Source organism: Abramis brama (assembly GCF_963993115.1).
Source record: "Abramis brama genome assembly, chromosome: 1".
Classification (NCBI taxonomy): domain Eukaryota; kingdom Metazoa; phylum Chordata; class Actinopteri; order Cypriniformes; family Leuciscidae; genus Abramis; species Abramis brama.
In genome coordinates this window covers 20,143,149-20,169,506 of record NC_139963.1, presented here as the reverse complement: position 1 = coordinate 20,169,506, position 26,358 = coordinate 20,143,149, and the positions used below count along the sequence as shown (strand labels likewise).

The following is a 26,358-nucleotide window of genomic DNA, read 5'->3' as shown; positions in this document are numbered from 1 at the left end:
GATTGGGCACCCCTGCTCTATAGAGTGGAACAGTTGGGTTCCGGAAGTAAAAACTCCACTCATTTTCTCCATAGGGAACTTTTTTTTTATTACTTATAACTTATAAACCATTAAAGACAGAGCTCCGAGGTTGTTTTCGATGGAATATGCTTCTTGAAGCCATCAGTTTGCATTTTTTCAACTTGTTTTTAAAACAATGCTGTTTAACAGTTGAATTTGTGGTGAAAAACTGCATTACCCATGATGCTGTATAGAAAATTCCACAAATCTGAGAATCATGCCAAGCAAATTGTGCCTAAAAAGCTCTTTAGCTCCGCCCACTCCCATGTAGCACTGTGAATGACATAATAATGTTGGTCTCCTATACTCTCAAAATCCTTAAAGGTGGTGGTATAATGCCCTTTTCACAAGATGTGAAATAAGTATTTGATGTCCCCAGAGTGTGTATGTGAAGTTTTAGCTCAAAATACCCCACAGATATTTTTATATAGCATGTTAAAAGTGTCACTTTTATGAGGGTTAGCAAAATGCATCGTTTTTGTGTCTGTCCCTTTAAATACAAATGAGCTGCTGCTCCCGGCACAGAGGGCGGAGCTTCAACAGCTCATGTCCTTTTTCCTCACACAGACATGCACTGAAAATTTCAAAAACTTTTAGCCTTTTATGTTCAAACCGGAGTCAGAAAATGATGGAGAGACTCAAGAAGAAGTGACAACATGTAGACAACATTTCTGAATGGTTAGTTGATGAATTTATGTAGCTTATGTGTAGTTGTTTAAGTTGTTTTCTTATGTTCTAGTCATTGATTAGCATATTCTGTCTTGATAATCTATAAATCGTGTTCCCGGGGGCGGGGTTTATAAACATTTTAGGGTTGGTGATGGGAGGTAAAAGTAAATATCTCCCTTTACTTTGAACTTTGAGTGTTGTAACTGCAGATGTTGTTTATGCTCAACCAGCAACATTACAAACTAACTAAAGTTAGAAAAGTGAAATCATAATCAACCACCCCTTTAAATATTTTTGTGTGTCTATATATGTTGAATATTTTGAACTGTATATTATACAGATTATACTGTATATAATATATTGCAATAAACTTAAAATATATTGCTTCTATAAATATAATCAACTTTAAATTAATAGTTTTTCTCCATCTTTATGGAGTAGGCCTATTTTTCTCGATCTCTCATTAATCATGCTGTTCACAATGCTACATGGGATTGTAGTTCTTTGTAGTTAAAGTACACAGTTTTGTACAATTTGTCTTTTTTTCTGATTTTCAAATACTTTTTTTGCTTAAAATAAAAAGGTTGTAATGTGATTAGCCTTGTACCTGATTGGTTTGGTTAATGGCTTAAAACACTTTAACAAAGAATTTTTAAAATCCCTATGGGAAAAAGGAATGGAAAAAAACTTCTGAAAAAGTGGGCAGGCACTAATGCACTCTGTTAATCCACCGTATAATGACAGCTCATCCTGGTATTTGAGGCTGGCGCGTATTACACGTCTCGTATTACACATGATGTATTACGCAATGTATTACACATCTCGTATTACACATTACCTTACATATTATCATGTGATTCCATGTGATTTATTGCACTCAGTCCAAGGGAACCCAATGGCAACTCCAGTTTATGTGAGAGAGCTGCAGCAGAGCTCCCAGCCCCAGCCCCAGGGAGGCGGTGTGACTCCCACATCAGGGCAGGCTGCCACCGTGACAGCAGCTCCCCAACAATTCCTGGCTGAACTTCAGACTACAGGTGCCACGCCTTCAGCGGCCCCCTCCACCGGCCAGACCACGCCTCCTCCCTCTCAAGCTCAGAAGAGCCAGGCAATCGTCCAGGCACCACCTGCACAAGCCCCGCCCACTCAGACTCAATATGTCACAGCTGAGATTCAGAGCTCACCTACGCAGTCCAGCAATGCTCAGAATACACCACAGTACATTGTTGTCACAGTTACAGGTAAGAGTAAATCAACTCTCTAAGAATGAATGTCTTGAGATGTAAGATGAGCAAAATACGTGGGAACAAAAGACCTTGATTTTATACATGCCTATATTGAGATATCATTTTGGTAATAGATGTCTTCTTCCATCAGATATGATTGTATTTTGCACAACTTTTTGCAACTGCTTTTTATCACTTAATTAGAAGGACCACAATTACTAAATTGTGTCCTCTGTTACATAGGGACTACTGAAAATACATTTAGATGTTTATTTTAAAATGCAAAGTATTGAAAATCAAAATAGAGCTCTGTAAACATTTGCATTTTTATATGCAATAATATATAAGTGTGTCCCATCGGGTAATCAAAAGTTCTGCGCACACACTTGCAGTCTTCACACCTACTTGAACACTTGGGCCAAATACAGGAAAAACGTCATGTAAGTAAACAAGTGGTCAAGTGCAAAGACCGCAAGTGTGGGTACTTAGGCTCTTTGACTGAAGGAGGGACATATCTAGAGAACAGAATAACATAGACACTTGATACATTCTAGAAACCACCTAGCCAACCCTAAGCAACCAGATAAAGCACATTAGTAACTAGTGGTTCAACTAAAAAAATTAATTGGGGCAAGGGGGGTCAGTAAACAAAAAGTAACTAATACACTAATTACAAACATAGATTAAGTAGTATTCAGGTACAGATATGTAATAATTCGGCCTAAATGTAAAATAACACTTTAGTATTCACTGTATGAATTAGATTTAATAGATTAATCTTTGTTAAAGCTGTGTTTTGTTGTTTGATTGACATTAATGACTCAGACAGCAGCAGGTATTCATAGGCTGCTGTCACTTTAAGAGCTAATGCACGGATCCGATATAATGATACACATCTGATTTCTTTCTCAACTGTGTTTACGAGAATTCTTGCCGAGACAGGTTTTTTGACATAATTTTGTGTCCGTTCAAGCGCAAGGAGAAGTGAAATAGGAAACAATTCGGTCTGCGTGCGCTATCAGTACGTAGCCTCTCTGTGTGTCCGTGCTTTGGTTGTGTGCATAGATGACAGCGCGCAAATAATGAATTGAGTTCTCTTTTGCCTCTTCTTGTTGGAATTGTTTAAAATAGCTTGAATGTGTTAATTGGCAAGACAAAACACGTGCAAACGATAAACTCTATAATGGTATAATGGTAAACAATGGTCTATAAACAGTCTATGATGGTTAAACTTTGCAATTAATCCACGAATCGCATGCGTGCTGAACCGTGTGGCCTGGTCCGTACGGATCATGGACCAACTACGATCCGTTTAACCCCTACTAGTTACCACCAAGCAACATCTGGGAAATCTGTCATGGCAGTGTGTTTTATACAGGCAAGCACCACTCATATTTTCTTCTGAAAATGTAAAAAACAACAACTATTTTTATAATTTTTCTTTAATAATCATCTCTATAAATGGTTTATTTTACCATAAATTATATATATATATGGTAAATTATATATATATATATATATATATATATAAAATATATAAATATATTTTTATTTTAAATGTATTTTTATTAATTCATATTATTATTCATATTATTAGTTCAATTCCCAGAGAAAGCATGAACTTAATAAAATGTGTACCAAGTTGCTTTGTGTAAAAGCGTCTGTCAAATGCATAAATGTAAAATATTATTTTAAAATTAATATACTTGTTTTTTTCTCAATTTTTTTTCCTCCTATCCTAAACAGTTTTCTCTTTTCTTCTTCTGCTGTAGAGGGTTCTCTTCATTCCAGTGACTCTGTGTCAGATTCTAGTCCTCCTGCTGCTGTGGTCCAGACTGGAGTTCCTACGCAGGTGGTGCAGCAGGTTCAGGCCGCACAACAGGTAACACAAACCCTAAACACCAAACTTGTGCACCCAAATACACAGTAAAGCCTCCCGCACCGCCACTCACCTAAACAAGCACAACTTTGGAATGCACTGCAATGGCTTCAAGTCTTAAATCAAGAAATAATTTAATATTTACACTACTGTTCAAAAGGTTAATACTTTAATACTTTTATTCAGCAAGGATGCATTCAATTGATTAAAAGTGACTGCTGAGTGCTGTTTCTTTCAAAAACGTTGCAAAAAAAAATCTTAATGACTCCAAGCTTTTGAATGGTAGTATAGATTAATATACCGATTGACAAACGTGTATAGAAACCCTTTGGAATTATCTGGCTTGAAAACATGATGGTTATGATGACAAAAAATGTCAATGCAGTCATTTTTCCCCCCATATCTGTACACAAATAAAATTATTATTATTATTATTATTATGTCATTTATTTATTTTATTTTTTTTGCACACAAAAAGTATTCTCATCGCTTCATAAATTTAAGGTTGAACCACTGTAGTCACATGGACTATTTTAATGTTGCCTTTACTACCTTTCTGGGCTTTGAAATTGGTAATAAGAGAGCTCTCGGATTTAATCAAAAAGATCTTAATTTGTGCTCCGAAGATGAACGAAGGTCTTACGAGTTTGGAACGACATGAGGGTTAGTAATTAATGACAGAAATGTCATTTTTGAGTGAACTAACCCTTTAAGTATGTGAATGTCTTGAATATGACATTGAATTAAACATGAATTAAAGTGTTCAAAAGAATGCATTATAATTCGGGTAGTTTTGACCATATATATATATAATATGCACACATACAGAACTGTGGTTTTCTTTTATGCCAAATGTTTCGCTGAATATGGTCTAATTAAGTTAGATTATCAGATCAGAAGAAGTGTTGTTGAAGCTTGGAAAGCTGGAAGAGGATTTCTAAACACCTGGGCCTCAGTCAGTCCACAGATGGAAAAAAATTCAGCACAGCTTGTTGTTTGAGGTTTTTTTGAGTTTTGTATAAAAAGTTCTTATAAAAAGGCTGCAGACCTCGAACGAATGAGACATGACGATTGAGGGATTCTGTGGTTTTCTAAACCCTGAACAACACTAACGTTCATTGCAAGTGACCACAGAGGAAACCACTGCTCTAAGAAAATAAAGCCCATTTTAAACATGTTAAACTTACTTTAGCACGCAGCTCTTTGTTCTGTTTCTCTAGCTTTGAGTTACGCTGAGACTGTTGTGTAGCTAGTGCTAAACCAAATTCTCTGTGGCAGCAGATAATGCCTTTCACATTGTTCTTCCTGATACATGCACCTAACACCTTCTTGCTTTCTTCAATAGACCATACTTTTTCTGGGTGAATGCCAAATTTCTTTGTCACATTCAATCTGACTGACTCAGTCACTATGGAGTCCATGTGCTGTGCTAACAATGACTTGAACTCACTGTCTGTCTATAAAGGTGTAGCTAGTCCACCTTTTTCAGTTGTGGTGATTAGTCTAGCATTCCTTCTAACCATTTTGTGAGTTTCTTTGTTACCACACAATCAAAAACACTAAAAACTTATCTGTTCAACAGAGGGTACACTTGTAAACTTTCCAATTTACCAACACTTCACACTTAACTTCCATGCCGACAAGAACAGAGGATAAACAGAAATAACTAGCACGTAAAGCTAATCCTTCTCTGCCTAAAGCAAAGGATACAAAATATTAGCACATGCTGCTAACCGTCCCTGATAAAGCAGAGGATAAATCTTCACTAACTTTACAGAGGATAAACCTTCTCTAGCAAGAGGATAAAACAATATTAACATGTAATGCTAATCTTCCCTGCCTGGCAGAGGATATCTTCAAACTTTAAGCAAACTTTTAGAGGATAACTTAGTTAACCAAACTCTACAGCTGTTTGCTAACTTCTTCTCTGAACGGCGCAGAGGAAAAACAAATTTGTACTGGTTTGCAACGGTTCTTTGAATGGAGTGAAACTCACCAAATCTTTTGTTTGTAGAGAAAGATTCCGTCTGGAAAAGTTCAGTCTTTGAGATTCTTTGTGCTTGAAGTTTCAAGATTCAGATCTTTGAGCTTGAAGTTCTTTGTTGACTTTCTCCATCCGGGTCACGGCACCAAATTGTTGGAAACTTTATTCCTTCATCGAAGCAAGACCAGGAGACGTCGGGATCGCGTTCAAACATTATTCTTTATTGAGAACTTTGCGTTGCGTTGCTGCAGTTCTTCCAACAGTCTAATCTAGTTCTATACAGTATAGTTTTTTATACATTTATAAGGGAGGGACTGAAAAAGGTGGAGCCAAATCCAAACAAAGCATGCAAATGTAGGGATGAAAACTGGTTAGGCAGGTTATCTGGCTTGCTCAAGAGAAACAGACCCAATCAGCATAACTATTCAAACGCATATATGCTAATCCAATCAGCCTAACTATTCAACGTCTGGAGCTGGGGCTCCAAGAGCCATTAAAGACAAAAGGTGAGAAACAGGAATTGCAACTTTGCTTAGCAGAATCATTCATGTTATGTACGGAAGCATATTTGAAATAGATTCTTAAAATTTGTTATTCTTCACTGGTTAATCACAACATAGGCTTCCATTGTTTTTTTATAAACTATATAAAATTAATATGCTATTTATATATATATATATATATATATATTTTTTTTTTACCTAAGTTGCACTACAAATTTATTTTGTAGTTTACACTACTACTCAATTTGTGTACACCACTGTTCAAAGGTTCATGATTGGTAGCAGGGCCATAACTAGGGTTACCCCGAAAGCCTGCTGAAATATTAAGCAGCACCACTGTTTTCAACATGGACAATAATGAGTAATGTTGCTTGAGCATCAAATCAGCATATTAGAATGATTTCTGAAGGATCATGTGACACTGAAGACTATAGGAATGATGCTGAAAATTGTCGTCACAGAAATAAATTACATTTTAAAATGTATTCAAATAGAAAAAACATTTTAAAAAATGTACCAACCGAAAATATTTTTGAACAGTAGTGTTCCCAAAACATATTTAAAGGTTTATTTAGTAATATTGTATTTGTGTACCGCTATATTGCACAACAGTGGTCTTTGACACCTAGCATCGTGGATGAAGCTAAAACATTATAGTAAATTTATGGTTACCAATATCAATATAGAAATACCCTTTTCACAGTTAGTAGTGATTTATTCCCTAGAGAGAAGATTCTTATAACAGGGGTAATGTGATTAGTATTCAGGTTAACATGTGATCTCAACATCTCTGCCCCAAATAAATCGGCTTTAATTAGGCCACTAATATGACTGGAGTCTTTATCTCATTTTAAACACAAGTTTAAAACACAAGCACTATTCTTTTTTTTCTTTTTTTTTCAGAAGTAAAGCTTTTTAATGAGAACAAGCATTAGAGCTGTAAACCTTGGCCCAGTTTTGAACAATTAGACTGTGGTTTGTCATTCTTACAGTTGCTTGTTCAGCGAGCTAATGTTTTTCATTTCCCCTGCAATCGTTTAACAGAGGTCAGTAGTTCAAGCCACATCTCAGACAACGAAAACCGAGCCGAGCCCCCAGCTGAATGTCACCAGCCTACAATCCGTGCACCTGACACAGGAGGTAAGCTGTCTCTCTTATATAAATGTGTTATTATGTCAGTTCAGACTGGCTTTGCTGTCAATTTGATGCCACTAGCTATGTTTCCATCCAAAGTAGTGAATTTAACTTCAAATTTGAATTTAAAGCGCAAAATTTAAAACATTTACGAATAAAGCACCGTTTCCATCCCATGTGTTCAAGAGAACCAAATCATCACTTCCTGGGAAATTGGCACAGAAATTCTGTAATAAATATGGAAGTTACTGCAATGTGGCTGGTTTTTTTTGCGTCTCAGAGTACGCAGACGAAACTCAAAAAACATTGTAATTTTATCTTGCGGTAAATGTCTTTCCTTTGTAGTTTATGCGCATCTTCTGATTGGATAAAAAAACATCCGCCTCAGTTGAGAGCATACGTTCTTTTATGTGCATTTTCATCCAGCTTTTTTATGCAAGTATTCCAAAATTGACAAAAAATAAGTGTATGGAAACATGGCTTATGATGTCAAGACAAGTTCAACCCGTGACCAATATAAAATACATTTCATGTGCATTTCATGTAATGTTCATAATCATGCCATCTTACATTAAAGGAATAGTTTATCTTAAAAAAAAGTTTCTTAACCATTCCTTTAATGAAAAGTTCTCTAAGCAGGCAGTCGTCTAACCCTCTAATGGTTGCTTTCAGAGCCCTTTTCTCAGACAGAGAGGAAGTGATGCACAGAGAGAGAGTGAATTGAAGAGAAAGAGAGAGATAGAAGACTGGTTGGAGCGTAGGCCAGCAGTAGTACTACTAGAGAAACTCACTAACACGTTTGGAGACAGTTTATCTTACGCAACTGTTAATGGAGGTTTGCTGGATTACTCATCTTGTTTCCCCCCATCTCTACCTGTCGCTTATTCGCCCGTCACCTTCTCTCTACCTGTCATGTCGGTGGGCTGGGAGACAGACGGGGTCTCCTACACCTCTGCTGCTGTGCCAGATGTGCAGTCTTTCCTCTATGAGATGTCCTCAGCCCATAGCGTAGGTGACTTTAGCTAAAACAGTGTGTAGGTGAAGCTGTGGTCAATCAGCGAGAGATTGTGTTAGATCAGTTAGCGCAGTGATTTCCAACCAGGGGTCCATGTACTTCACAGGATACATTGGGTATTTTGCTTTGTAAAGACTATAGAACATAACTTAAATTATTATAATTAATAATAAATAAAAAAAAGTTTGGGGTCTGTAAATGATATATTTTTTAATGTTTTTTAAATTAATGTTTGTTTGTTTTTGCCCACCAAGGCTGCATTTGTTTGCTAATAAATACAGTAAAAATAACAAAAACAAAAATAACAATTTGAAATTAGTTTTTTTTTTTAAATATAATTAAAAATGTAACTTATTCCTTTCAGCATCATCACTCCAGTCTTCAGTGTCACATTTTGGCACATTTAGAAATCAATATAATATGCTGATTTGATGCTCAAGAAACATTTCTTATTATTATCAATGTAGAAACAATGATTTTTTTTTTAGGATTCTTTAATAAGTAGAACGTTTATTTGTAATAGAAATATTTTGTAACATTATAAATGTATTTACTGTCACTTTTGATCAATTTAATTAGTATTCTTTTTAATAATAAAATAGAAAAATCTATTAAAAATGTACTGACCACAATGGTTGAAGTGTAGTGTAGATATACAAAATATATAAGTATATCTAAATAAATAAAAAATGATCTATTTTTAACACATTCCAAAAAAGCTTTTAGTTTGCTGTTGAGGATGTGATGTTTTTTGACGGGTACATAAGACTAAAAGGTTGGGAAACACTGAATTAGTGCACTGAATGTGGTTGCAGACATTAAATATATATATATATAAACAAGTTTATTGCAGAACTGTGATGGTGTCAATTGTACCTTCTCAATTTGTGTATTGTTGTATGTGTGCCACAGGTACAGCAGCAGCTCCAACAGGTGCCAGTCCAGCATGTGTATACTAACCAGGTGCAGTATGTGGAAGGAGGAGATGCTAACTACACCACCAGCACCATGTGAGTATTCATGGAAACCATCGCTCGGCCCCAGCATTGTGCATCTGTGCTGAATCAGCTACAGGGCTTTTCACACTAAACATGCTTCCTCAGTTAACTCTTCATTAAAGTCACTGTTGTTGGATTTTGGCCGTTTTATTCAAAAGTGGAGAAAGATGAATGTGAGCTTGCAGGGACAGGGTTTAAAGGGATAGTTCACCCAAACATTTCCATACTATGGAATTCAATGACAGAATAGATAGGGAGAATTTTTATTTCATTCCAATTTTACGGGTTTTTTTGTACTATTCTGTTCAAAAGTTTGTCAATGAAATATATATACATTTTTAAAAAAATTAATATTTTTATTCAGCAAGGATGCATTTATAATGTTACAAAATATTTCTATTCATCAAAAATGGAGCGTCAAATCATCATATTAGAATGATTTCTGAAGGATCATGTGACACTGAAGACTGGAGTAATGATTCTGAAAATACAGCTGAAAATTAACAGTTTTAAAAATAGAACAAGACCATTTTGAAGTGACGTGTTGCCAAGTGTGGTTTCCCATACTCGGAATTTGTGCTCGGCATTTCACCCAACCAAGTGCACACACACAGCAGTGAGTATTGAACACATACACACCCAGAGCAGTGGGCAGCCATTTTTGCTGCGGCGCCCGGGGAGCGATTGGTGGTTAGGCGCCTTGCTCAGGGGCACCTCAGTTTTGTGTGTTTATTGACTTCCCCAACCTACATTTCCTGTTGATACTGAGACTCGAACCCGTGACCTTGGGGTTACAACTCTCTAACCATTAGGCCACACTGCCCCTAATTATGCTCACAATGTGTGAAAAGCCCAAGTTTTTTTGATAAAAATTCTGAATCCTGACCCTTGTCATTTTCTCACAGTCGTTCCAGCAGTTTCCCCTACACAGAGACCCCTCTGTATACCCAGACCACTGCTGGACAGTACTACGAGAGCACCCCTGCCTCCGGTTCTGAGGCCACGTCCCCCGGCACCCCTCTCACCGTCTCAGTCACAACAGGATCCCCTGGGGTGTCCATGTTTGTGGCAGGGACAGGGCAGATCGTGGCCAATCCCACGACGGCGGCTGTAGGTGGAGTCACAGCTGTAGTGGCAGCCACGGGGACATCAGCGAACGGTTCTGGAGATTCCGGGGGCGAGGCTAACGGTAGCAGCGGGAGCTACGTGATTCAGGGCGGCTATATGCTGGCCGGCAGCGGCACCGGCAGCAGCGGAAACGGTCACGGTTATCCGCACCCCACCCGTGCCTCTCCGTCCACCGTGAGTATAAACGAAGGCGAGGACAATAGCGTGCCGTCGGCAGACAAAAAGGTATGACGACAGCAGGGGCGGGGCTTAATCGTCACTCATCGCCACTCACAGATTCCCTCCTCTTTCTGCCACCCAAACGAATTTAAACGCATGGCGATCTCATTGATCAGTTCCACGTGTCAGAGAGCACAGTGATACTTCCAAATTCAGTTTTATTTAAATAAAGCCATCAGACTGACCTTTGTCAGAATGCTATTTCTATGACGACACATGTCCAGTTGACATGTAGCTCATCATTGATGCTTGCTAAGGCTTTCACTGTGCTGTCGTATTCATCGAAGAAAACATTACATTCAGTCATGACCATATTCATATTATCTATGAGAGACAGAGGGCCTTGTGTGGTCCTGTTCAACATGTTCATATATACAGCAGCCTTCCAAATTTGCTGCACATACAAAATTCTTTCAGGTAATGATTGAGGCATTCCATTGATTTAATGTTTCATTGCATACTCGTCTTGTATGCCACGGCACGCAGAAACAGTTGTCGAGAGGCATACAGTGCGGGGAAAAAAGTGTTTGCCCCCTGTCTGATTTTCTGTATTTTTGCATATTTGTATCCTGAATGTCATCATATTTACTAATGTATTAAGCAGCGCAACTGTTTTCATAGTTGATAATGATAAGAAATGTTTCTTGTGCAGCAAATCAGCATATTAGAATGATTTCTGAAGGATCATGTGACACTGAAGACTGGAGTAATGATGCTGAAAATTCAGCTTTACCATCACAGGAATAAATTACATCTTAAAATATATTCAAATATATTCAAATAGACAACAGTTATTTAAAATTGCAATAATAATTCACAATATTACTGTTTTTACTGTATTTTTGATCAAATAAATGCAGCCTTGATGAGGATAAGAGACTTCTTTCAACAAAACACTTAAAGTCCCCCTGTAGTCATTAATTTTAACCCTTAAAACTCATCTTTAAACTCATCTTTAAGTTTTTTCCAGTGAATGGAAAAAATGTTCATTTAATCTACGCGGATCCATGAATATGCTAATTAGCCCCGCCTCCACTCAATCACACCAGCTCAGAGATCCACTTGGTCAACTTTACTGTAGTAAACGCTGCACAATGTTATCGATCTTTACAACGCCGAACACATAAAAGTAATTGATATGATTAGCCTTTTTTTTTACTACGTTATCAAACAGCTAATAATGTGTCGCTAATGTTACACAAACCATGTTCCCGTTCACCATCTCAGAGTCAGACAGCTGCTTTCTGAAAATCAGTATCCTTAGAAACGCTTCGAACAACATAGTAGCTCAGTGGAGAAAGGCATATAGTTCATCTTAACATCGTAATGTCCGTCACATATATAATTAATCCGCTATATTGCTAAATGTACCTGATTTTTCATATCAACAGAAAAATGTACTGGGATAACCTGGCTTCTTTTGAGACTCCCCTGCTTCAGAGAGCAGTTCATGATATGCTAAATCCCGCCCGCACGTTGATGTGATTGGCTACATTTCAAACTGCGTTTTTGAGACTGTCTTTGGTTCAATGGCGTTTTAAGGAGAAAATACTCAGCAATGATGTTGACTTATGAATTTCCACATGGTTTGCCTTAAAACATATTAAAAACACCACATAGACATATAAACAACTTTTGGTACAAGATTTTTCTCCCAAACCAAATTTTTTTGCTACTTATTACCCAACTCTACTAAACTCTACAACTCTTGCATACTGAAACCTTGAACACCAGATAAATGAAAGACACACCAAAACTTTGTTTTCATTTTAACACCAGGCTATATATTACCACAATCTATAAGAAATGTGCACAAACTCAGAAATTAAGACAAAGACATTCACAGCACTGTATGTTTTCATGAAGCTGTCAGAATGAGAATATTTGTATAGACATGGCTAAATAATGCCATTTGTTGTTTATTTAAAGTCAACATGAAATTAAAATTCCACACATTCCGATCCAGAACAACTGCTTCCTATCATCCAATCAATTCATGAGAAATAAAATCAAGTTCTGTCCTACGTTGTTTTCCACTTGAATATTTTGTTTTGCTTTAAAGTGAACTAAAATGGGTTAGTGAATGCTGTTTTTTGTTGACTTTAAATGATATAACATAAACTATGCATGAATGCATAATTACAGTGCATATGCATGAGCGGTGTCTGCATGCAAAAGCGCACGCACATGTTTGCATTTAGGCGTTTGCGTGTATCTTAGGTCATCCTTTAGCCTGGGCTCTCTGTCTGAGTGTGTGTATGGCTGTGTGTGTGTCTTATCCCGGCAGCTGTCCTCTGGCCCTCAGGTGCAGTGGTTGTTGGATAATTATGAGACCGCAGAAGGGGTGAGTTTGCCCCGGTCCACTCTTTACTGCCACTACCTGCTGCACTGTCAGGAGCAAAAGCTGGAACCTGTCAATGCAGCGTCCTTTGGAAAACTCATCCGCTCGGTGTTCATGGGGTTGAGGACCAGACGTCTCGGCACACGGTGAGAGAAAGGTCACGTGACCTCTGTCTGTTAGCGCCCAGTTTATTTAAGTGAATCAGTTTGTTCAGATTCAAGTGAAACGTAGTTGTTTATCACTAAGTTTTTGTCTAAGTTAGATTGTTTCATTGTCTATATATTCAAATCAGAATCAGTTTATAAGAATGATTCGCTCACAGACATCAACTCACGGTAAATTCATGTGGCATACACTACAATAAAAAGTTTGGGGTCAGTAAGATGTTTTCTTTTCTTTTCTTGAAAGAAATTAATACTTTTATTCAGCAAGGACACATTAAATCAAAAGTAACAGTAAAGACACTTATAATGTTACAAAAAAAATTATATTTCTGATCTTTTGAACTTTCTATACATCAAAGAAAAAAGAACGTATCACTTTTTCCACAAAGATATTAAGCAGCAAAACTGTTTTCAACATTAATAATAAGAAATGATTCTTGAGCACCAAATCAGCATATTACAATGATTTCTGAAGGATCATGTGACACTGAAGACTGGAGTAATGATGCTGAAAATTCAGCTTTAACATCACTGGAATAAATTACATTTTAAAGTATATTAAAATAGAGAACATTTATTTTAAATTGTAATAATATTTCACAATATTACTGTATTTTTTTTAATAAAATAAATACTTCTTTCAAAAACATAAAAAAATCTAGCCGACCCCAAACTTTTGAACAATAGTATATATATTATATATTCATAGTTTTTAGTGTATTAATTAAGCAGTAGTGTATGTTTTTGTGAGTCATGCATATATACACGTATGTGGTTAGAAGCCTCCATGATCCAATGGTTCAGGTCATGCAGGTGCACTGAAGCTTTGGTGTGTTTGTTCCAGAGGGAATTCCAAATATCACTACTATGGACTGCGGATCAAAGCGAACTCGTCTCTGCTCCGACTGATGGAGGACCAGCAGCACCTGGCCATGAGGCAGCAGCCCTTCTCTCAGAAACAGAGGTCGACACACATGCTCTCTGTCATTTCATGCTCTCAGTCTCTCTGGTTCCTGTGTTTCTCAGTACGTCTGATTCTGTATCCCTGCAGGTTGAAGCCGGTACAGAAGGTGGAGGGAATCACTAACGGGATGTCTTCAGGCTCTGGACAGCAACAGCAGCAGCAGCAGAGCTCGGGTCTGTCGGACATCAGCACCCAGGTCCAGCAGTACCAGCAGTTTCTAGGTGAGATTTTTAATATACACATGACTGATTGTGTTCAATTTGTTTTAGTGAATCTGTTTGTTTGAACAAGTCATTATATGGTTGCTGTAATCCTTGATATTTAGATGCGTCCAGAGCTCTCCCCGAATTCCCTGATGTTGACCTGCAGGGTAAAGCTTTACCAGAGGGCATTGAGCTGGAACATCTCAAGAGCTTTCAGCTGCTCTACAGAGAACACTGCGAAGTGAGTCTTGTCTCTTCTTCTCTGTTTGAATCCATTGATTTTCTGTCTGCATTGCAAAAAATATCTGTTTATGAGCTAAATATCTTTTCAAGCTGTTTTTATCTGATGTTGTGTGTTTCTTTAGGCCATTCTTGATGTAATGGTCAACCTTCAGTTCCCTTTGGTGGAGACTCTTTGGAAAACATTTTGGAGGTTCAGTGAAAGTCAGGCAGGAGACTCAGCAACACTAGCTGTGTAAGTTTACTTCTCAGTACAACAAACTCCTTTAGACCAACACATGTCAAGGTTTTCACTGTTACATGAGTTCAGGAGGAATTTATTAATGTGGCTCTTGGGTGGTTGAGGCCTTACTCCGTGTCTACACTGGACGCGACAGTTGTCGCAACAGCTTGAGGCGGCCTACACAGGATGTGACAAAACGACCGGTGCAAATCCCTTTGTTCTTCATGTCAGAAGTAGCGTGAATGCTTGAAGTACGTCAAAAATAGAACGGGGCATCAGTTTAATGTCTGGAATTTGTTGTGTCGCTTTGCGTAACGCCGCATCTAGTATAGACAGCATCTCTGATTTTAAGGCCGTGTGTCCACCAAAGCATTTTTTCACGTGACTGGTGTATTTTTCCGATTGATTTCAATGGGAGCACCGTGTTTTTAAAATGCCAGGAGCGTAACGAGGTGCTAAGTATGGAAGTTTATTTCTGCCATAGAATAAAAAAAAAAAGGTAATTGCAACTTTTTATCTCACAATTCGGACTTTTTTCTCACAATTGCGAGTTTACATCTCACTTTTTATCTCAGAATTGTGAGATATAAACTAGCAATTGCAAGAAAAAATTGCATGAATTGCGTGTTTACATCTCACAATTCTGACTTTATAACACGCAATTGGGACATATAAAGTCAGAATTGGGTGATATAAACGGGCAATTCTGAGGAAAAAGTCACAATTCTATTTTAAATAATAATATTTATTTTATTCTGTGGCGTAAACAAGCTTCCATAGCTGAGCGTCTTTTTCATGCTGAAGCGCTGAACACTGTGTTTTTTTTACAGGAGAGTTGAAAAATGTTCAACTTTGGATAAAAAGCAGCGCTCATCACTGTCACTTTTTACCCAGGAGGGGCGGGACAATACCACACCGACCAACCGCCACATTCCGCTTGTACGACGTCAACAGATGACAAAAAGCATAATGACGGAACAAAATAATTTAAAACAAGAGCCAGAGCAAATACTTTACAATGAATCAACATTTTTATATAGAAACAACACAGAAACAAACTATCTGTGAAATGATTCTGTATAATAGCAAGCAAAGCGTCTCAGCTGAAAAAACCTCTGCGCTGCCAAAACGCTCTCAAGCGCCCACAGCTAGGCATTTTTAGCAGAGCGCCTAGCGTTTTCAATTAGCTAAAAACGCTTTGGTGGACACAAGGCCTAATGGGTTCTATTTTCTGTTGTAGTGTTGCGTTGCGCCGCTTGCGTCTGGTTTAGACACGGTCTTAGAAATTCTTGAATCAAATATGTTAAAGTAGGCTTCATAGAGTTAATGAATAATTAGACACTAAACACTATCCGTTTTTCTTCGGATGTTTTATTAGACATGATGAGTCGGAGAAGAGGCTGCCCAAATCATGTTTGGTGCAGCTCTGTAAATATGATCCAGTGCTTCGCTGGAGTCGTGACTGCGACAACACACTGTACCAGGGCCTGGTGGAGATGCTCATCCCAGACGTTCTGAGACCTATTCCCAGTGAGTTGACCAATGTACTCTCACTACAGATTTGCATTTTAATATGCAGCAGTATGTGCAAGAGCCGGTGGTGATCTATCAAGTAAGTCACATTTTGCCAACAGGGGCCTCTTTTCACTCACATTCACCTTCATCTTGCTAACTTGTGGGTCAATATCAGGGCTGTTGGGTACCAATTATGGGCGTCCACTGCCAGACAACATCATATATTTTGCTGAAATTAATTCTGAATTCTTTCTCCAAGGTGCCTTAACACAAGCCATCCGAAACTTTGCCAAGAGTCTCGAGAGCTGGTTGACTAATGCCATGATGAACATTCCTGAAGAGATGGTTCGTGTCAAGGTCAGTGAAATAAAAAAAGAGACCTTAAATGTTTGTTAAATGTTTGAACGGTACTCTTATTGAAAGGGTACCCACGCTTCTTGAAAGTATGTGAAAACAAACATAGATCCTTGAAAGTGCTTGAATTAAACTTGAACTAAATTTTGTTGGTGATATCACAAAAATTAGCCTTTATGCACTGCCAAAGCCAGAATGAAACAGCGCTACTGATTGAAGGGAAAGCGGGAAAAACCTGAAAAGCTTATGGATCATGATCACGTGCAGCAGCCCTGCATGATGTATGCCTGAGAAGCATGGAGCTATTTAACTACCTCAGTGTCAGGGAAGTTCAAATTCATCGATGCTTGGCTCAGTATCAAGCTACATCAAAATTGGTTAATCAAAGTTACAACAAATAACACCTAATAATAGGGTTTATAGGCGCAGTGCTGCTTGTTTACAGATATAACTGGAAAAAACGATATATTTCTGCTGTTCCATAAGCGCCATCTACTGTCAGAGATTGAATTTGTATTTTCATTCAGAGTGTCTGCATTGGTCAACCACTACAGTAGTACAGTGGTACAGTACAATACCATAAAACATCTGTTTTTATGAATGACTAATAAGAGTTAGTGCGCTTGGTCTAACAGGAACTTAAAACAGTGTGCTTGTGAAACATAGTAGTCACGCATGCAATTTTAAACTAGGGGAGTTTACTAAAATTGAAAGTGTTTAAAGACTTAAAAACTTTCCCTAATGAATTTCATTTGGATTAAGAGAGTTCTCTTTATACTGTTTTAATTTTAAATGATATTTAATAGCAAAACAAAATCCCTAGTAAATACATACAACCGTGGTATTTTAGCTATTTAAATTATACATACCCAACAAACAAATAATTAAACATTAGATAATAAAACTGTTACTTATTGCATCTTTCCTCTGTGAATTGGCCTTTGTTTTTAGGTGACGTCTGCAAGCGCTTTCGCTCAGACTCTGCGCAGATACACCTCTCTAAATCACCTGGCCCAGGCAGCTCGTGCCGTCCTGCAAAACACAGCGCAGATCAACCAGATGCTCAGTGACCTCAACAGAGTGGACTTTGCCAATGTGCAGGTGTGTGTGACTAAACAAACCCCCTCACATTTCAGTTAGATTTGAAACTGGACACTATTTATGAGGACTGAACTAGAGCTTTCATCTGTCACCATGTGAGATGAACACTCACTTTTTGTATGCATGTGGGTGTTTGTGGTCTGTCTAGCTATTAGGGAAACGGAAACCCAACTGAGTGTTTAGCATAACATACAGTTTGTTTCCTTGAAAGTGATTTTAATTAGTGGTTTTGCTGAGTATGCCAGCCGTCATTTAGCTGATGATTTTATCCAAAATGACTTTCAGTACACATATTAATAAGGTCACCGCTGGGTAAGGTGTCTTACTCAAGAGCACAATGGTGATCGTTTGTAGATCAACCCTTGTGGAATGAAAACCATTTTTGGTAACATTTTGGTCATAGCTTTAACCGCTAGGGCTAGGAAATAACAAAAAGGGAAATGCTGACATTTTCACATTCTCACATTTTCTTCAGAAAGTAAATATATAGTTTATTTTGCTGTTTTTGATAGATGGATGGATGGATGGATGGATGGATGGATAGAAAACAAATAGTTAGAAAAAAAAGAAAAGAAAAAAGAAAAAAAATAGATAGATAGATAGATAGATAGATAGATAGATAGATAGATAGATAGATAGATAGACAGACAGACAGACAAATGGTTCTTAATATCAAAATGTAAAAAAAACAAAACAGTTTTTGCTGCTTAATATTTTTGTGGAAACCCCGATACGCTAAAAGAACAGCATTTATTTGAAATATAATTTTTTGTAACATTATAAATGTCTTTACTGTCACTTCTAATCAATTTAATTCGCCCTTGCTGAATAGAATTTTTATTTTATTTTATTTTTATACTTCATGGTTTCCTCAAAAATATGAAGCAGCACAACTGTTTTCAACACTGATAATAATAATAAATGCTTCTTGAGCAGTGAATCGGCATATCAGAATGATCTCTGAAGGATCATTAATAGATATTTCATTTAGTTCGGGTTTTTGAATCCCCATGTGCTTCCTCCTGTAGGAACAGGCCTCTTGGGTGTGCCGGTGTGAGGACCGGGTGGTGCAGCGGCTGGAGCAGGACTTTAAACTGACCCTTCAGCAGCAGAACTCTCTGGAGCAGTGGGCAGCCTGGCTGGATGGTGTGGTCTCGCAGGTCTTAAAGCCGTACCAGTCCAGCTCTGCCTTTCCAAAAGCAGCTAAACTCTTCCTGCTGAAGTGGAGCTTTTACAGGTGGGCTCCAGAAGGTTGTACTAACATTCACACGAGGGTGTGCTCATCACGAGGGATTTGTTCTCTGGGCTGGACAAGAACATGAAGTGACACATTAATCCTGTTCCAAAACCTACTGAGAACTGTTTTCTATTTGAAATGGATTCCTGTGATGGAAAGGCTAAATTTTTTCTTCCATGTGTAAAATGAAAATTACAAAAGATTTAGAATTTTGAGTGTGAATCACAACTGAGTTTTCAGCATCATTACTCCAGTCTTCCAATCATTCTAATATTATGATTCGCTTTTTTATTATTATCACTGTTGTGGAAACTGTGATACATTTATTTCAGGATTCTTTGATGAATAGAAAGCTCAAAATCAGAAATTAGTACAGTGTCGCTATGAACAAATAGGAACAAATTCTTATTTTGGGGCCACGATATGTATATTTTTGTCCGTATGTCATGTGTGGGGCTCCGTAAGTACTGTATATAATGAAATAACTAACTAAAATTAAAGCACAAATATAAAAAAGACATTAAATTTATAATAAAACACTTAATTTGAACTAATTTATTAGTTACTAATAAACTTTATAAATATAATATAAATATAAAGTTATTTTTAAAATTAGTTTTACATTTATAATTAAAAAGAAAAATACATTATATATATATATAATCAAACAAATTAAATGAATTATTGAGAAAGACTGTCTATTTTTCTTTATCACTATTTTGTAGTTTTGAATAAAATAGGCCTATATTTTAATAAAATATATCTATATATAATTTCCTTCAACTCTGTTAGTCTTCTTGAAAAAGTTCTTGAAAATATTCTCAGAGTTTGTTGCAATTCATTGTGGGACTTCTGTATCCATGACAGATGTATGCAACGCTCTCTTAGATTTTTCTAAAACAATAAATGCTTAAAGGCAACACAATTTTGCTGTTTGGAGCAGTTTTCACATTGCGTGTTAGGTTTGCACTGATTGTTGGTGCCACTAACTGTACTTTCAAGTATGTTTCCCTCTTACTCATCTCATGCGTCTTCCCCACTCAACAACTCTCTTCTTTCTCACACTTCCTGTATTCTTTCTTTGTTCTCTCTTTAGCTCGATGGTGATCAGAGACCTGACTCTCCGCAGTGCTGCAAGTTTCGGCTCATTTCACCTAATCCGTCTGCTCTATGATGAGTACATGTACTATCTGATCGAGCACAGAGTTGCCCAGGCCAAGGGTGAAACTCCCATTGCGGTCATGGGAGAGGTACAAACACACACGCACTCAGAAACAAAAATCATTAATCTCAGACACACTTCTCATTTCGATGAGTTATACGAAACAAAAAATATTGCGTCATGCTACTCATAACAGGATATAAGACTGAGGGAACTGTGAATGACTGAGTGTGAATTGAAAGGAGTGTTTTAAATGTCATAATTCTCTCTTTTGCTCTTTAAGTTTGCAAGTCTTGGCCGAAGTCTGAACCCACTCGATCCTGATAAAGGTTAGTAGTTTTACGCACAAAAACCAAACGCTTAATAATCTTTTAAATAACAAACAAGCACACGGATAGATTTGCTATGCCAAAGCTTGATATATTCTCAATCACAGACTTCTCCTTCATTTACAAAATTCGGGTTTAGTGAAAAAATCGCATTAGCTTCCCAAAGGACTCAAGTAACCACATAGCAATGCACTAAAACATTCAGAACACCTTAGCAGCCAAATAGCAACACCCTTGCATCATGGCAGTGACTTGAGGAAGTGTGCACCACTCACCATTTAGTGTATTTTTAAAGGCACAGTAAGTTTCGCTGTTAAAGTCCTCTTATTCAAACAATAACAAAGGCGTAGCTTGGCGGCGTGAATGAGCGTGGAATCATGGGAGTTGTCGTCTTCACCTTCTCAGCCGATGGGAAGCAATCCGATGGGACTCAGGCAGGCTTGGATGAGCTTATGTATAAAAGTTTTATTAACGTTACTGTGGTATGAAGCAGGGTGGGGCCGAGAGCCTGGGACATTTTACGCTGCTGTTTTTATTATGCTTAAAGGGTAAACCCTAAAACAACTTTTTTTAGTTAATGATTTGTAAGACTGGGGCTTTATTAGTGCTGTTCATTGATTCGAGTAAATGTTTTGACATTTGGGTATTACAATATATGGTGTAAAAACGTCTGAGTGCTGCCCTCTTCAGGTTGAATGGTGGCTACTTTAGTTAAATTTTCTTATTGGATACCACAACATCCAATAGGAAAATTTAACTAAAGTAGCCACTGTAAGCAGGTACCAGCTCACCACGCCCTTGGCAGCCCCTGGTATAAAAGCATCTTGTTTCGTCAAAACCACTGTAGCGAGTCAGGAGTTGGAATTGCGAGTATTGAAAACGATCAGGATATTAGCATCTAGTTAGCATAGCATTTATATAGTTATTTAGCTTCTCCAAACAGCTCGCGCTGAAAAGCGATGCAGTGCCAAACGCTGCTCCTCCTGCATGGACTTCACCACTGCAGCGGCGTCTTGATGTGAGTGAGCATATATTTTTAGTCACAATTTATGTTCCTTCCTATTAGGCTAAAGTTAACCCTCTGCGGTCGACAAACGCGCCGGCGCGTTTTGCTGGATTTTTTCACATAGCAGCAAAATAGACTTACAATACTCTGTCATTTAAGGTCATACAGACTTAAGAAATATGAAAAAAATAAACTGTTAAATGTCTATTTTTTATGTGTCCACTTACAATCGAAACAAAACATTGTGCTTTTGTAAAATAAAGAAGATAAACAGGGTGTGCTTTCTGGCTGTGCACCTCCGTGAACTTTTTTTCTGGAGCACGTCTCTAAACTTAAACAAAACTCAGCGAATACTAGTCACACAGGCATAAGCAATATCTTTATAAACATTTAAGTCGCTGCTATTAAATTATCTAATTCAAAACGAAAACAAATATTCTCTGTTTATGTAATCTGTATGAAAAAATAGAGATGTCAGTTGTTCTCATATGGCAACTCATCTGCGCCCACAGTACAGAGAGCACGCGCCATTGAAAAGAGTCTCAGGTGCACGCCCCCCCGCTCAGTCCCGCCCTCTGTTCGTCCCCTCTATCTCCGCTGGGCTCTGCCCACTTTTCCAGCATTTTTCAAATATTGCCAGTGGGTGGAGTCAGGCTCTGGCCAGGGGTTGAGTTACCCTTTAAATGCTGCAGTCGGCCACTGACGCTCCTTTCATTTTGTTGTTTATGCATATTTTACGATTAAATGTTATGTTAGTCACATGAAAAGATAGCATTATCTCTGAGGCATGGTGTTACAAACCTTTTGAGTCTAGGGAGTAGAAGGCGTGCAACATCAAAACACTGAACGTGTACTGGAAAACATCTCACACAAACCAGTCTAATTTAGTTAAGGTGATAATTTATTACAGTGAGAAACGAGATGAAAAGAATACCCCAATATACTTATTTACATAAATGTACAACTATACAAACTGTACAAATATACAAATCATAACCAAGGAAAAGGTTCACAAAAGAAAGAGGTAAAGAGAAAAGAACTAGGCCGTGCCAAATCAAAGAAAGAAACAAAACCAAAACCAATCTTACTAGATATAAACAAAAACAATTTATATTATGAATTAACATTCATCAAAAACCAAAACCAAAACCATCTTCAGCGTCATAGACGCTGAGTAAACTACTCTTACTACAAACCGAAAAATACAAAGAATGGCACATGTCACTAAACTAGTGTTCTATACACAATTGACAACTCAGTGTGGCACATGTATATCACTTGATATCTCACCTGTTCTTTTCTCTTCCCCGTTTAATAACAGGTTTAACAACCAGATCAGAAAAAAAAAAACGGCAAAATACTCACAGAGAAAAGACAGACCAAATAAGCCTCTAGTTACCAAGTTCTCAAAGAACACTGTGTTTCTCAAACATTAAAATAGTACAGGGCAAAACATGCGTGCTCTAGCGTGCAAATCACTCCCGCCTCCCACACAGGTGCGCTCTTTATAGGCACATGGCGCGCCCTCATTGTTGAAGCCGCGTCGGATCGTCACCAAGCATCTCGATGATTGACAGATGGATAAACCAATCAGGTAGCCGCATCATCCTGCTAAGAGTGAAAGTAAAGAGAGAAAAGGGGGGGGGAGAAACAACCCCAGACAAATAATAACATAGGACGTAACACGTGGTAAAAACATGTTACTCGCGGTAAATCAAGAAAACAACAACAAGAACAACAACAAAAACAAGACTTATGGTGATGAATGATACACGGGGCAACTTTTTGAGCAATGTTGCTGGGCATGTTGCCGTCAACGGGCAACCGGGTGAGACACAGGGATTGCCCAGCAACATTGCTCATTGCTCAAAAGTTTCCCCGTGTATCATCACCTTAACTGTGTTGAGCTATTTAACAATGATCAGTTTTCTGTCAATAAACGTGTTTCCATGGTTTCTACGGAAGTATAACCGGAAACCGGGGGTTACGCGGATATGGCGTCATTGACAGGCCATCAATGCAATTTAAACATCATTGGATTTAAACTGTTGGAAACATTTGGGATAATTTAAGTACACAAGTGGAAAAAAAATATAACATTGTTATAGTGGTTTTTGGATATTTTAATTAAAAAAATCTTACACATTGTGCCTTTAAATGTATTTATATGAATTATTATTTACAGTGATTTGTAATTAATACATCTGACATTTAAAATTACATTATCGATTTTTGAATTAAAAATAAATAAATAAACTTATAAAAAATACATTGAATTTATATTAAAATAAAAAAATGTATGTGTATTTAAAATTAATTATTTAATGTAATGAAAATTAATTTATAATAAATCAGATATTTTTTAAGAATTTTACGTGTTTTGAAAATATGTATAAAATAAAAATAAAATAATAAAAATGTATTGGTATTTATAATAATAGGCAATAATAATAAGTAATTCTTATTTTCAGTCATTTGTAATAAAGTTTTATTGTACTTTTAAAATTATTGATTGAGATTATGAATCATTTTTAGTACTGAATAAAATACATGTATTTTTATAATTGACATTCTCTGTATGTCTGTGTGCCTCAGAAGAGGAAGAGGAGGAGGAAGAAGACAGTGAGGATGAGTGTCAGGAGTTGTCTCTGCAGTCTGATATGGGCGCTATCGGGGACGAATCTCTGGAACCGCCCGCCAAGCTGGCTCGAACCGACCAGAGGGTGCTGTTCACCACAGGAAGCATGGATAACTGAGAACTTAAACACACACACACACACACACACACACACATGCCCCTACAAGCACACACTCCACATGATAATCACCCCTGATTTGTGCACTTAAACCAACACATGCATCTAAAAAAACATAAATGCTGCAGCTTACATATTTACACAACATTTCAGATGTTCGTATGTACATTTCCATGCCCGTCGATGTCTCAAATGCACATATACACAAGCATTCACTGAAACACAGAGACACACACGCTCATAACATGAACGCGATCATCGATGAACGTATCATATCGAGATCTTAGACCGGGTGTATCGCTCACTAAGAATAGCCCTTGAATCTAAACCTGATTCTGTGTCTATAGCTGTTAAGACGCAAGAACACAAATGAAAACTGCTGCAACTGGATCCCAAGAGTCGTTCGTGACGGACTGAACTCTGATTGGCTACTGAAACCTTGAATGAAACTGTCAGTCAAGCTTTTTGAACCTATAAGGGTTGTGTAGGGAGAAAAGATGGACTGTAAGTGTGTGTGTTGTGTGTTGATGTATACTTTCTGCCTATCCGTGTGTTGTTTGTGTGATGGTGAGTGACCCCGGGACCTTATCGTTTTATTGGCTAATGGCTAGCGCGAATGCGTGTTTTTGTGCATGTGCGAATGACCGTTCGTGGATTTCAAGAAGTGTTGATAGTTGTTTTGGTCAGTGGTACCATTTTTTTAGTTCTCGATGCCTTCAGTGACTGCCATGTCATTAAATGTTTAAAGCATATTATAGCCCAGCTCTTTAAAAACTCGATTTCCCATGAGTCTGCTAGGTGTACGTGATTCAGCTGGGTTCTGTTAAAAAAAAAAAAATAATAATTCTAGGGCTAGGATACATACCTCTGCAAATGACAGCAGTTTGCCAGAAACGAGAGGAAGTTTTTTTTTCCCAGTATGACTTGGCTCTCTTCTTTTTTCCCCTTTTATTTATTTATTTATTTATTTAAAAACATTTTGTTGCACTTTTTCCTCTTGAGGTTGGTACAAGACATTAGATGTTTCTGTCCTTTTACTTTTTTTAATATGGTCACATGGTGACAATCTTGATGTGTACAGCATTGTCTAACACTGTTTAGTGCATATTTGATGGTTTGCTGTGTATTTGAGATTCGGGTCAAGATATTTTACTAGAACTCTTCAAACAAACTTGACACCACTGCCCATATAGCTAGGAAATGTAGAAGTAGAGAGCGAAAAGATCTTTCTGCCCTGTCCTTCTCAAGACTCGTTTGTTTAATCCTTTTCTTGTGTTGTGACATTAATGATTATTTATTGATCAATTTGAGAGACCTAAAGTACATTAAAACTATATCCCATATCATTCAACATATGTAAACAATGATTTTTGCTGCTGTATATCTGATGGGAGTATTGAGCAGCGCACAAGATGCTGACTGATCTCAAACCAGCATATAAAGCTTTTCTTTCTCTCTGATTCTCTTGACTGAACCACAAGAAACATATCACAATCTCTGTAGACCTTCTCTGTATGACAGCCATAACAAAATGAATTTCCCTTTTCACTTTTTTTTAAAAGTTGTTTCCATTTCTTGCTTAAAAAAAAAAAAAGTCAAACACAAAAAAGTGTGGCAGTGTTTTGAGTAATCTGAACCATGAGAATGGATGTGCCTTTGCCGTTATCAAATTGAATCCAGATGTTTTTAATTTAAAATATGAATAAATTAATAATTTCTAAAATTGTGAATTGTTTCAAATATGTAGTTATATCAAGTTGTAGTTTTTTTTCCTCATGCACTCTTAAAACCTGCAGTTTCACATCTACGTTGTTGTAGGTGTCTTGCTAACAACCTAACTGCAGTTTGTAAGTGTGATATCCTGTCCAAAAAAAAAAAAAAAAGCAAACGTGACAAAGAATCATCACATGTGGTAATGAGAGGGGGTTCATGCATTTACTTGCCAAGG

General features: G+C 37.4%; 1 protein-coding gene across 4 annotated transcripts in view; it reads left to right on the top strand.

Moving 5' to 3' along the window:
- Window positions 1–25,761, top strand: part of rfx1a (regulatory factor X, 1a (influences HLA class II expression)) — a 28,388-nt gene extending 2,627 nt beyond the window's left edge. Inside the window, exons 2-18 of one of the 4 annotated variants that reach the window (XM_084117926.1) lie at window positions 1,611–1,970; window positions 3,728–3,837; window positions 7,366–7,461; window positions 9,383–9,480; window positions 10,374–10,770; window positions 13,121–13,302; window positions 14,165–14,284; window positions 14,372–14,505; window positions 14,610–14,728; window positions 14,853–14,962; window positions 16,329–16,480; window positions 16,725–16,822; window positions 17,771–17,920; window positions 18,949–19,157; window positions 20,254–20,407; window positions 20,603–20,648; window positions 24,250–25,761. In XM_084117926.1, the coding sequence (XP_083974052.1) occupies window positions 1,625–1,970; window positions 3,728–3,837; window positions 7,366–7,461; window positions 9,383–9,480; window positions 10,374–10,770; window positions 13,121–13,302; window positions 14,165–14,284; window positions 14,372–14,505; window positions 14,610–14,728; window positions 14,853–14,962; window positions 16,329–16,480; window positions 16,725–16,822; window positions 17,771–17,920; window positions 18,949–19,157; window positions 20,254–20,407; window positions 20,603–20,648; window positions 24,250–24,410 (2,682 nt within the window). In that variant the 5' untranslated portion in view covers window positions 1,611–1,624 and the 3' untranslated portion in view covers window positions 24,411–25,761. Of the gene's footprint in view, window positions 1–1,610; window positions 1,971–3,727; window positions 3,838–7,365; window positions 7,462–9,382; window positions 9,481–10,373; window positions 10,822–13,102; window positions 13,303–14,164; window positions 14,285–14,371; window positions 14,506–14,609; window positions 14,729–14,852; window positions 14,963–16,328; window positions 16,481–16,724; window positions 16,823–17,770; window positions 17,921–18,948; window positions 19,158–20,253; window positions 20,408–20,602; window positions 20,649–24,249 lie in introns of all 4 variants that reach the window. The other 3 variants (XM_084117925.1, XM_084117924.1, XM_084117923.1) reach the window with 3 other exon arrangements.
- The last annotated feature ends 597 nt before the right edge of the window (window positions 25,762–26,358 follow it).